At 36.3% G+C, this 13,531-nt stretch overlaps 1 protein-coding gene across 7 annotated transcripts in view; it reads left to right on the top strand.

Annotated features, from left to right (window-relative positions):
- Positions 1 to 13,531, top strand: part of ppp1r9a (protein phosphatase 1, regulatory subunit 9A) — a 70,047-nt gene that overhangs the window by 38,467 nt on the left and 18,049 nt on the right. For 5 of the 7 annotated variants that reach the window (XM_038288715.1, XM_038288717.1, XM_038288719.1 and 2 more), the window contains exons 5-7: positions 2,102 to 2,206; positions 9,467 to 9,602; positions 12,843 to 12,992. In XM_038288715.1, the coding sequence (XP_038144643.1) occupies positions 2,102 to 2,206; positions 9,467 to 9,602; positions 12,843 to 12,992 (391 nt within the window). The remainder of the gene's footprint in view (positions 1 to 2,101; positions 2,207 to 9,466; positions 9,603 to 12,842; positions 12,993 to 13,531) is intronic. The other 2 variants (XM_038288720.1, XM_038288716.1) reach the window with 1 other exon arrangement.

Here is a 13,531-nt window from a genome sequence, read left to right as displayed (position 1 = left end):
GCAGGCCAGTCAAGTTCATCCACACCAGACTCTGTCATCCATGTCTTTATGGACCTTGCTTTGTGCACTGGTGCACAGTCATGTTGGAAGAGGAAGGGGCCAGCTCCAAACTGTTCCCACAAAGTTGGGAGCATGGAATTGTCCAAAATGTCTTGGTATGCTGAAGCATTCAGAGTTCCTTTCACTGGAACTAAGGGGCCAAGCCCAGCTCCTGAAAAACAACCTCACACCATAATCCCCCCTCCACCAAACTTTACACTTGGCACAATGCAGTCAGACAAGTACCGTTCTCCTGGCAACCGCCAAACCCAGACCCGTCCATCAGATTGCCAGATGGAGAAGCGCGATTCGTCACTCCAGAGAACGCGTCTCCACTGCTCTAGAGTCCAGTGGCGGCGTGCTTTACACCACCGCATCCGACGCTTTGCATTGCACTTGGTGATGTATGGCTTGGATGCAGCTGCTCGACCATGGAAACCCATTCCATGAAGCTCTCTGCGCACTGTTCTTGAGCTAATCTGAAGGCCACATGAAGTTTGGAGGTCTGTAGTGATTGACTCTGCAGAAAGTTGGCGACCTCTTCGCACTATGCGCGTCAGCATCCGCTGACCCCGCTCCGTCAGTTTACGTGGCCTACCTCTTCGTGGCTGAGTTGCTGTCGTTCCCAAACACTTCCATTTTCTTATAATACAGCTGACAGTTGACTGTGGAATATTTAGGAGCGAGGAAATTTCACGACTGGATTTGTTGCACAGGTGGCATCCTATCACAGTTCCACGCTGGAATTCACTGAGCTCCTGAGAGCGACCCATTCTTTCACAAATGTTTGTAAAAACAGTCTGCATGCCTAGGTGCTTGAATTTATACACCTGTGGCCATGGAAGTGATTGGAACACCTGATTCCAATAATTTGGATGGGTGAGCAAATACTTTTGGCAATATAGTGTATTTCAGATGTCGATTTGAAAGAATATCTTGGTGTCTGCATCGCTTCTGATACAAAAAAATAAATATTTTATGATTTTATGATCACTATAATTATTTTGTTTTTTTTTATGTGCACCTTATTTTCTGTAGGAAATTGAGCTATAATTGTTTACATTTTAGGAATTTTTGTTGATTGCTTGGAAATTTTAAAAATCAAATAATAATTCGTATAAAATTAGAATTAAATAAAATAATTATTCTTAATAAGGTCCTACACAAAAATACAGTTGGGATAAAAACATTTGTTAATATATAATATGAAACTAATTATTTTGTGATTATGTTTATATTCATGAAACACTCTTAAAGATTTAAAATATGGGAATATGTCACAATTTTGTACAATTTAAAGAGGTTTGTCACACAAGTAAATATGTACAGTACACTTTTGAAGCACTAAACTGCAAAAACTATCTAAAAATAAGTAAAAATGTCTTAAATTAAGTGTATTAACCCTTAATTTGAGCAGGTAAATAAGATGATTTGTCAATAGAATGAGTATTTTTACTCTTAAAATAAGGTAATTATTATCCACTTGATATAAGACAATGCAATTGTTTTTTTCTTATTTTAAATGTAAATTGCCTTGTTCCATTGGCAAAGTGTCTCACTTACATCCCTAATTTAAGAAAAAATGCACTTATTTTAAGAAAAAAACCGAATTATTTAGATTAAATTTTTTGCAGTGTGTGGATCTGAAATATTCTGTTCTTTTGTTCTTTTTTTTGCAGCTGTTCTGGCACTATAATATATTGTAAGCTTTAGTTCAGGTTAAGGTCAAGAACTTTTTCCAGTCTTTTGGTGTTTTCGGATCAGAGCAGGAATCTCCAATGTACCGTGGCCGGATGTTATCTGGCCTCTTCCTCCTTGTTAACCTTCATATTTTGTTTTTCATCCCTTATCTCTTCTGTCTCATAAACAATTAAACACCTCCATAATGTCTAGTTAAAGCAATAAAGAACAGCTCTGTTGTGCTTTAGACTATAATCTAAACCAGCATGGCATCATTTGATAATCCAGGAAATTATGAGAGAAAATGAAATTAGCTGAATTATTTTCCTCCTCTTTTCATCATTTTGGTCTATTGAATGATGCCTCTGCCTGTGTGCACTAGGATCAAGGTGAACGACCAGATTGTAGAAGTGGACGGGACCAGTCTGGTGGGCGTGACGCAGAGCTTCGCTGCTTCAGTCCTGAGGAACACATCAGGGGTGGTTCGGTAAGAAATACCAACAGCAGAACTAGATTGCTGTAAATTGGTGTTTACAGAAAACTGGATCTAATGCAGATTTTTTTTCCAAGACGACATAAAAAGCTGTAATATATTTTTGCTTTCCATCTGATCTTCAAAGGGCATATAACATTTCATGGCCATGCTTCATTGCGTTTAACATCAAACATTTCAAATCATATAAACTCAAGAGTATTCCCTTAAGACCCAAATTGTCCAAGTTAAACTAACAGGCTCATAAACATGTTGTGTAGTGAGTTAAAGAGAAACAACTGCCCCATTTAAGATTTGAAGTATATTCCAGAAATGTTCAGATGGGTTGTGGTTGGGGCTTTGCCAAAATGTTACGGTTTGCAGTAATCATCATTTAACTATTTCAGGTGTAAGTAATAAATGCAAGCCTTTTAGCCCTAAATCTTTATTTTCCATCCCCTTTGTGCATACCATTGATACCCCAGCATGATGCTGCCACCACCGTGCTCTACTGTTGTTGCAGTGTTTTAAGGTGTGGAGAATTACTGTAACTTTCCAAAGCATACAGCATTAAAGTCTTCTCTAAAAAAAGCCATTTTTATTTTGACCAGCTGCAAGTTTCAGTCATAGTTGAAAGTGTATAAATGGATCAGGGGCACTTTTCCTCTCAGTCATGTTAAATTTGCTTCCCTGCTAGCTGAGAGCTGAGCTTGGTGTTTGGTCTGATTCAGCTGATTTGATATTGGGTTGCTCTTTATTAAATGCAATTAAGTTTATTTATATAGCACCAATTCACAACACATGTCATCTCAAGGCACTTAACAGATCAACCAGATCATACAGTCAAATTGTTCTTTTGCATCCTAACGTATTTCCTAGGTATCTAAATGCCATAGAGTGGTTCAGACGGTTGAAACAACAGATAACCTTATCAGACCTCTAAACCAGATTAAAATCTTACCTATAGAAAATCCAGCAAATAGTGGTCATAAATCCTGCCCAGATTTTGCCAGAAGCTTCTATGGCTATAGAAAAACACAGACTGTAGTATTTTTATATTAGTGTTTGTATTCAACCCTTATCATATGTGGATTCATGAAATTCATTTTTGATCTTCAAGTGACAAAAAACTCTTCATAATTCGCCTATTATTGAAAAATAAAAATAAAAAACAGACAGAAAAAGCAAAAATCTCTGTCATGACTTCAGCTTCCAAAGTACATGTAGCATTTTTAATTTTAAATATCATAAAACCCTGAGTTTAGAATAGGCACTCTGGCAAACTTAAGAAATTTACATTTATAGATTTAGATTGAAAGTTTATGTACCGTACCAAAAATCCGTTGCCATTGAAATAAACTGAAAAAGTAAAAAAAAATAAGTAAACAAGCCGAATGGAGCTCCTGCATTAAATGCTGTTGAGCAACATTTTCAGGCAATCCCTGAAATCAGGTGTTTTCTGAAATGATCAGGAAAAGTCCAGTCAGACTTCTGCACATCAAAAGCTTTGTTGGTTCACTGTTCATGAGCAAGGCACTTTGACAACATTATTTTTAACAAAAATTCAAACTTGATACTTTTTTATTAAATAATCATTAATTTTTTTTATGTATTATTACTTTTTCAGTTTGGTGTTATTTGAATAATTGGTATGATTTTTTTATTTTCTTTATTGGGAGGGTATGTAAACGTTTAATGTGTAGATCAGACCAATTTTACTTTTGCAACAGGCTTTGTGTAAACAGAACTTCTTTAAATAATATAACAGTGCATTATCAGCATAAAAACCTGCTGGATTACCAATGCATAATTTTTCCTACCTTCCTGGTTAGTTCACTGTGCAGCATCATAGTTAAATGGTCTAAATGTGTGTTAGTTTTATGTGCCTTAAAACCCTCATTCTTTATCGCATTGGCTGCTGCTCCTTTAAAATCACCAGCATCTAATTAGCATAAAGAAATTGCCAAAATCTATTCCTATCAATCCTAAGTTTTGAACTGAACCTTGGAAAAAAGAATCTCTGGATTTAACAGAATGGTTCATCTTCATCCAGCAAAGGCTCCTTTATGTTTAAATGTTTTAACGATCCCCCCTGATTAGCATACATCTGAACGCCGCATCTCTGAATTCCTTTAGTCCTGCTGCCATGGTGCAGAAATCACAAAGCCGCCCCTCAAGTCGCCATACTCATTGTGAAAAACACCAACACACAGAATAACACTCAAAGCCTGGCAGGGAGGCTTTGATTTGAAAGGCTCAAGCTGTCCTTGGCAACAGCCTGCCATACCAGCCTCCAACTGATTCTTGTCTTTTCTTCTGCTTTGCTTTGGTTAGTGTTTATTTTAACATTCACTGCAGTTTCTAACCTCCCCTCTCATTTCTATTTATCCTTTTTTTGACTCAAACGTCTAAAGAAAAATTCAAACATGTCTGTGTTGTGTGGATACCTGTTGTTGCTGTTAAATAACCAACAAACAGTGAGGTTTTCACCCTTATATCCATTGTAACAGGGATGAGATGTCACCACTGACTGCTCTTCCAGCAGATGATGTTTGCTGAACTAATATTGACAGTGGAGGTTTTCCACACAGCAGGATGTGTCTGTGTTGATGAGGAAACCTTGAAAATGTTGACATCTATCATCTGACCATTAATCTTCCTGCATATATAAATAAGATAAGAAGTCAAATCAGAGTTTTATTCCATCATGTAGTAAATATTCACATCTAATACCAAAAATAAAGATCCCACTAGCTTTTATAGAGTTATTTTTATTTATCTAGCTCCTCTGTTATTTCTGATCAGGTTCCACTCTTGCTGCCACCTCTTCACTCTCACTCAATATTCATTCTTCCTCCATCACATCTAACTCACTCCTCCTCCTCCTCCTACTCAGTAAATCCTTCCCTCACTCTGTCTGATCACCAGAGGTTTCATAGCCAAATGTCCTAGATTTGCCTTTTTAGCTAAATTTAACCTCAGCTTTCAGCAGTGAAGCATCCAGGTTTCAGTCCGAGGCTTCTTTGCTTCTTTGACCATGAATAAAAAGTAGTTTAACACAAACTAGATGAAAAAAATGAAGGAGAAAGTACCGCTATATGATGTCATGGAAGAAAATTGTCTTGGAAGGTTTGAGGTTTTTTTTTTAACCATTTGCATCCCATTAATCATAAACACATTTGATTATTTTATTTTCAGATTAAAGTAATTTTTTCATCACACACAGGAGAAATTAACTAATTGGTTTCAGTCAAATATTAATAGGAGCTCAAAAAACAAACATTTTCCAAAGTTAGAAACATGCTGAAAATGTAATGACACTTTTAACCGCATTTTGGACAATATATAAAACACGCGTAAATCATAAATTAATTATTTTGTCCTGGATTTAAGCACATTAATGTTAGGAAATAGGGTTTATATGGGAAATGTTTTTCTGTAAAAGCTGGTCAGAATTGAGTTATAAATGGTTTGGACTTCCAGTGCAGTGAGATTAAACATAAAACGAAAGCTAAAAAGAAATCAATCAAATCACAGCCATGAATGTCCAAATTCAAATCTGTGTTAAAATTTGAAAGCTGCTGTTCCAGATGCCCTTAATCCAGTCTGACTTTTAACACAAACAGCCCAAAGGTTTATTCTAGAAAGCAGTGACTTAAAAAGCTCTACATTATAACGTGCAGTAGGTATAATTTTCTATATTTTTGCTACTATTTGCTAACTTTATGCAATCAATTATAAATGTAATTACTACAAAAAACCTAAGCTACCATATGCTTTAGGGAGCATTTCCTTTGTTGAAAAAATACCAAGAAAAACACTGGATTATAAAACAATGGGTAACCAAAACCTCATCCACGCACACAGAAAATATGTTTTTTCAACACTGATCTCACACATTTTCTCTCTAGAGATTAAGTTATTCTATTCAAGCAAGTTAAACTTGTTTCATTATAAGCATTGTTGAAGGATCAGATGCTAACAAATCTTTAATATAGTTAGAAGTGATTTCCTGATTAGAATTGTTATGTCCTCATATAAATGTAATTGGAGAATGGGCTTTAGTAGGAACATGACATATTAATTAAATCTTCATAAGCATGTTAACGCAGACATCAGTATTGTTAATAAGGGGACGATTGGCATGAAAATGTTTAATGTAAAAGCCAATTAGAGCATTGTGATCAGATAGAGAGAGGTGGTTTGTGTCGGTGCTTAATCCGATCAGCATCCATCTTAACTGATGTCCAGTCAGGTTGTTTGGGTTGGTGCAAACTGACCTGACAGCCCATGTATGTAGAGAAAGGAGCAGCGGCGCTGGGACGCACTGAGCTTTAAGGGATGGTTATTTCAAACCGCTCTCTCATTCTGTAAACTGTAGTGGTCCATTCTGGGAGCTTAACTCAGTCGGAACTAAAACTCTTTCTAATCTGATTTTTTTTTTTCTTTTGCGTATAAGCAGAAGTTCATCACTTTTTCTGCAGTTTATTTAGCGCAGTTCTATTGTGAATAAATACAGTCCAGTGCACGTAAACAGACGTCATGATTGAATTATTTGATTTTAACAATATAAACAGTGCATTTACATATTTTTTTGCAACTGTTGAAAAATGATGGTTAGTGGTAAGCAGTGATTAAAGATGGAGTAATCTGAGTAAACCAAAGAGAAGTCCACTGAGGACCACTGTGCAAGGCTAGAAGTTTCATGCCTGCAATGTTTTAATATCACTTGTTGATAAATAAGTTGTAACATTAATTAGTGCAGTTTTAGCTGCAGACAAATGTTTTGCTGTTTTCCTGCTTCATAAATTTCATAAACATGAAGATTTCTCTTTCACTGCTTTACAATTTAATGTTGGGTGTCTGGGAATAGACCTACAGGAGTATCTCTCAACTTTAGCCACCCTCATAATCTCTTTTTCACTGTTAACATCATACATTTTTATGGAAAACACAGATTATTTGTTAAAAAAAAACCCAAATCAAATTACCTGACCTTTTGTATACAGTCATATTTAATAAATTAGAATATGTGTTCAATGGCAAGGCAAGGCAAATGTATTTGCATAGCACAATTCAGTACAAAGACAATGCAAAGTGCTTCACATGATTAAAATATAGAAAAATAAAACAGAATCAAAGCAAGTAGGTAAAAAATTAAATAAAAAATGCAGAAACAAAAAAGAACATTAAAGACAGTTGGACTAAAGGAAATCAAAAAATTGCACTTATGATGTTTCAGTTGAACTGTTTAACTAGAACAGTCGAAGGCATTCCTAAACAAATGTGTTTTTAGTCTTGGTTTTCAGGAAGTTTGTTCCAGATAAGTGGAGCATATGAACTAAATGCTGCTTCTCCATGTTTAGTTCTGGTTCAATGAGGATCGCAAGCTGCAAATAAGAATCTTTTAGCAGGTTGTAAACATACTTTCCATTTATTTCACATTCATTTATTTACACTTTTTAAATTAATTGTTTTATAGAATAACAGGAATAATAGTAATAATAAAAACTTGAAAACATCTGCGTATATATACTTATACCAGCTTTTTGCCTTGAAAACAGAGTTACCTTTTGTAATATTCTACATCAATAAATATAACTCTAGTTTTAGAAGTTTTATAAGCTGATATCTATGGTGCGTTTGAATAGTTTTATTCCCGAGTGGACATCAGGCATGAAGTCAGAGACTGAACCAACAGCAGGAAGTGGAGGTTTGGTTGAGTGGGTCTCTGTCATGAATGTTAAAAAAAGTTGTGATCAAAACCCAGATCTGGTCTTAAGTATCCAGAGTAAAATATGTGTCAAGAACCACTGCTGACGGCACTACACATTCTGCACAGCAGCAGTTTAAACAAAAGATGTAATCCATGTATGGGCCTGAATATGATAGCTGATCTTTAGCATGATTTCTAGCTACTGCTGTTACATGTAAAACAAAGCAAACTTCATCCAGTGGGTAATAAACATGTCTACAGACAAAAGAATCCATTCTGCTAATTTTTTTTTTTTTTTCTGTAAGAGGCACCCTTGTATGAACCAGAGTGCAGAAATAAATCATTTCTGACAGTTTGTGTGGTTCAGCTGATCCAGCACCCTGTGTGGCTGTCTGAGAGCAGTAGGAGGCAGCCATAAACCAAGACAAACTCCTCTTACATGTGGAGATTGACTGTTTCCAGGTCATCTACTCCTCCGATGTCCCCCGCTGCACAGTCCTTGTGCAGAATAAGACCTCACTATTCCAGTGCCCTTCTATCCCTCAGTCGATTTTTTTTTTCCCTCCTGTCCTTCAGTTGTTCCTTTACATGTAGATCAATTATGCCTCTCTGCTGGAGGGTAAGCCCTTTCTTACTGGCCTCTAGAAATATCTGAACAAGCTCAGAGGAAATGAATTCTCCTGATTGGCTCCTATCTTGAATCCTTTTTAAGGCACTTTTTTATTTTTCCCACTCTTATAATCACAGATTGGATCTTAGTCACACATGCACACTGATACTTGTACCCTGCTGGATTAAAGATTTGCTTTAATTATTGGACTATTATGTTAGCTGTAAGGAGGTTGGACTGGATTTCTTTTGATTTGTAGAATGAATGCATGCGGAGAATCACAAGCTTTAAGCTCAAGAACATTAGTCTAGAAGTTTTGAAAAATGTCCCCTTTTTCTCTGATTAGGCAGTCGCCCTTATTTCCACTTAACATTTGATAATATTTTTTGCTTCCCTACAGAAGTACAGGCTCTTTTTTTATTTTATTTCATTCCCTGCCAGGCTAATAGCTGGCTGCCCTGCTGTGCTGGCTGGCTTTGCACATTATTATGCACATCCACTCTCCCAGCCCTGCCCTGATACGTCAGCAAATATCGCTGTCTTTGCTTTGTGGCTGCAGGCTTCCGTTCCCCTCGCTCTCATTGACTACTGCTGTTGTCTCCCTGTGCAAAAAACACAATATGACCCAATACGCAGGTGCTCAATATGCCCGTCTCCTTAGATATTCATGAACAATGCAGCATCAGAGATCCTCCAGAGTTTAATTCCATTGTTAACTGGAAAATTTTCCTCTTTTTTTTCTCCTCTAAATTCTTACATAATCAAGATGAAATAGAATCTCTGCAGAAAATATATTTTGTTGCAGTTTTTTTTATTTCTATTTGAAAATTTCTTCTATTTCTGAGGGAAACAGCAAACATTCCATCCAGAAAAAATGTTGTTATATTTTATTTCATTATACATGTGCTATCAGATGTTTCTTTGAGATGAGCATCGCTTGTCTCTGCAGTTTTGTGATTGGCCGAGAGCGTCCAGGTCAGCAGAGTGAGGTGGCCACGCTCATCCAGCAGACCCTGGAGCAGGAGAGGAGGCAGAGAGAGCTTCTGGAGCAGCAGTACGCCCACTATGATGCTGATGACGATGAGGTATTTGCATAAATATTGCCCAGGATGCTATAAAGTTAGCATCACATGTATTTAGGAACGTGAGTCATCCTTTGGACCCTGAAAGGCCGTTTATTTTAAATTCACATGCTCCCACAATTCATGTAAATGACAGTGTAATGGAAAACGAGGCTTCTAGCTGTTGCTTTATGCTAATCAGCTTTATTCCCATGACAGCTGACTTGAAGTATCCGCTTATTGGCTCAATAAAACTGACTGACAGTAAGCTTTTTGATGCCGACATAGAAAAACACGCTCTCTAACAGCCATGCAGAATAAGAAGATGCTCTGAGAGCTGCATCTCTTTGGATGCTTAGTCACAACACGTTTTAATCCGACAGACACTGAGTTCCTGGCCGTCCAACTCCCGTTACCTTTGGTTCTAAATTATATACTCTTACATCTGAATGAAACATAGATTCATTGGGACAGAGATGGGCTCCAACACTGTATGAGGTCAGTCTCACTCAGCCATGTTCCTTTTGTGGTGTTTTGCCCATGCAGTGTGAAATCTTAAATTTCCTGGTGAATATTGCATATAAAATAGTTTTGTTTTAAGAACGCTGTGTTTAGGCTGGTAATACTGACTCTAACACTTTGTTAATTATAGCAAGATGCAATTTCTAGGTCGAATTAGGCTCTTAGCAGAAGGCTTACCATGCTGTTCAGAATCAGATGTTTACTCCCAGGATATCTTCCTTTATATGTAGTTGCCATGCTTAACATTTAATAACAGTTATTAGGACCAAGCCCAGGATTTTATTAAAGATTTAGCATTGAAATATCAATGCAAGAAAGATAATATACAATTTAAAGTACCTTACCAAAGCATTTGTGGGAAACTTTGTATGTTAACTTAAAACAAGAACAAATTATGATTAATCTTTTTGGGATTTTATGTGAAAAACCAACATACAGTTTCTCATAATTGGAGACAAAAGGTTTTATTCATGAAAACCTTTAAAAAATACATGGAGATGAATTTGTTTGTGTTTAATCTAGGGCTGAAACATTATTTGGAGTAATCATGATTAATCGATTGTTTAATTCATGAAAATGATCTATTAATTCATGAAATAATCATCAACTAATTTAGTAATTGATTGATCGTTAAATGGAATATAGGGACTGCAAAACATGCCTTTAGCTGACAGAACAACCCAACTTGAGCAGCAAATATACCAAAGTTGTAAAAGACATATGTAAACATTTTGCATTTAAGATAAAATGTCAATATGCTCTATCCAGAACTCCTCAAGTGGAAAAGTTTTAGTTTCACCCGGTTTAATTTAGCAAAAACTCTTCTTTAAAGAACCTTTTGCTATCCGATTATTAATTGATTAATCAAAAAAAGAATCAACAGATTAATTGATTTGCAAAATAATCGTTAGTTGAAAGCCCTAGTTTAATCACTTGTAATCAAATCTGAAAGGGTACAAATTGTTATAAAAAGTAAAAAAACACAAATAACTAAAAAATCACTGTCAGCTTAGAGGTGAGAAAACAAATGAATAAAAAAATGTAAAGGAAAATTCTCTCTCAAACATTCATGATGATTAAGATTAATGTCAAGCACCCTTTAAACAGCAGTATCGTCTCTGAAGATGCTTCTGCTTTTCCAGTTCATTCTTCCCTATTAGAGGTAGCAGCCTTCGTGTTCATTGATTGCTGGGCAGCGCAGGCCGGACCTCTGTTAATATGAACGGAGGGATAGATGGAGGAAATGCAGGCTAACATCATGAAACCAGATACAGTGAAAGGCAGAGGGAAACATGTAGCCTTCTGTATACGAGTGGCTTATAGTAGAACTTTTTTTTAAGATTCAGGGTGACATCATTAGAAAAATTAGTCTCTGTTGGTCTTCAGCCAAGAACTGAATCGATCCCTCTATTTACATTTAATGCATGATAGTCAATGCCAGCATTCCCTAGGCTTCAGGGTATTTAGGGAGGGGCGTAGGGGATGCATTTTAGCCAATAGAGAAGCTGCCACCACAGAACTCATCAGTTTTACCTTTTAACTCAATTACATTAGTTACATAACATTCACAAACATAAGAGTATAGATGCGGACGAATCGTAAACTAAAGTCCCAGAGGCCTTTACACTATTTTACAAACCTTTTCTGCATCAAAGCACGCTGCTAAACTCTTATGTAACAGGCAGGCACAGCTCATGTGAAAATAAAACCCAGCTGAGTGTGGCTTTGGAAGATTTTTACAATAAATGTGCCTCTGTGATGTGATGTAAAAAGAGGCTACAGCAGGACAGATTTATCATGGCAGGTTTGATCTTCAGCTTGACTTTTTGCTTAATTAGAGACAAGAGAGATGTAACAAAAGGGTCATTCCTTCTAGCTGTCTATCTTTAGATATGTTACTATTTCAGCAGTTTGCTAAACAGTAAAGAGGATTGCATTCATGATTTAGGTCAATATCAATATAACTACCTGTATGACTCCCTTATGTTCAAAAACATAAAGAATTTCCATGTAGATTATATGCATATGTTAAGGTAGACCGTGGGCAGTTGCATATTGACTCCTTTTTATATGAACTTTTATATGAGAAAATCACAACAAAAAAGGTCAAAAACAGTAGACTAAACACATTTTTACTGCATGAAATCAAAACTTATCTATTTTCTACAGTATGAAAATATATTTCCTCCATTATCAAATTAACACATTTTTATTTATAAATCTGTTTGTTTTTTTATCTATTTATGGTCATGTTAATCTTTCATCCTTCATAGCTAATTTTGGTACATGTGTAAAAAGAAAAAAACTTAAAGCTGAAATTGGATTTATGTCAGTTCAGCATGATCTATATACATTAATACTAATGGGTTACTAATTATTAGTAGGCCTACTCCTGAGGGTATTAATGTTTTCTTCTGAAGGCCTAAAAGAGAAAAAAAAACAGCAGTAGTTCTTTAGTTAACCTATAGAACCAACATGATTTCCTACCAAAAGTCAAACTTGCATCCTCTGTTATACTCTGTTATATACTATATTCTGTTATATGCTTATTCGGTGGGATAGGGATCAAGAACCACACTTTGACTTGTGAAGGTTGCTTCCCCCGATTTAGATTAAACAATGCTCCCTCAAATGGTTAAAAACCAGGATGCTGGTCTCTTCACCTTACTTTGTCTAAATCGTATTATTTTCTGCAGTTTGCTGTGCGTAGACGACAAAAGTGATTTTTCCTTTTTCTTAAAGCAGACAGGGGAGTATGCCACAGATGACGAGGAGACGGGAACAACGGCGGGTGATGAGAAGAGCATAGAGGTGTTCGATCTGCCCGAGACCGAAGACATCTTGTCTCCTTCAGAGTTAGATGCCACAAAACTCTACCAGAAGTTCAGAGAGGTGAACTCTCTTTCTTTACGTACAGATATGCTGTTAAATAAAGATCTCTGAGGGAGGACTAAAGAAATGACTAAACCCATTCCATTTTATTCTCTGTTATTGCTCTCATGCTCTTGTTATACTGAATGCAATCGGCTAAAAGACTATGACTAGTGTAAGATTAAGCAACCAAATCTTACACTTGTTTCTAAAATATAAGCTGACTCAAAAGCCACAGTGATAAAATGGAACATTAATTCATGGTCAGGTGGTTTGCACTCTTAGACAGCTGAGCGGCTGATAATATTGATTGATCACTCCAATGCTGTGGCACATTTTCCCCTGTGCAGCGTTCCACAGTAGCTGTTTTAACACATTTAACAAATGGCTTTAAATGCACAGCTTTCCGGATTTATATACTGTCTCTTTGCCTCTTTCTATAGTATCTTTAACCGACTCCTGCAGTGTAATAATTGGTTTTGTTGAGCTTAAGTTGCAGCGCTTTTATCTCAGCCTGTTAAATATTTTGAGCGTGCTCCTCATACTTTATTCCTGATTTT

Source organism: Cyprinodon tularosa, unplaced genomic scaffold (genome assembly GCF_016077235.1).
Source record: "Cyprinodon tularosa strain WSP-4 unplaced genomic scaffold, ASM1607723v1 ctg26, whole genome shotgun sequence".
NCBI lineage: Eukaryota > Metazoa > Chordata > Actinopteri > Cyprinodontiformes > Cyprinodontidae > Cyprinodon > Cyprinodon tularosa.
This window is presented reverse-complemented; position numbering and strand designations above follow the sequence as displayed.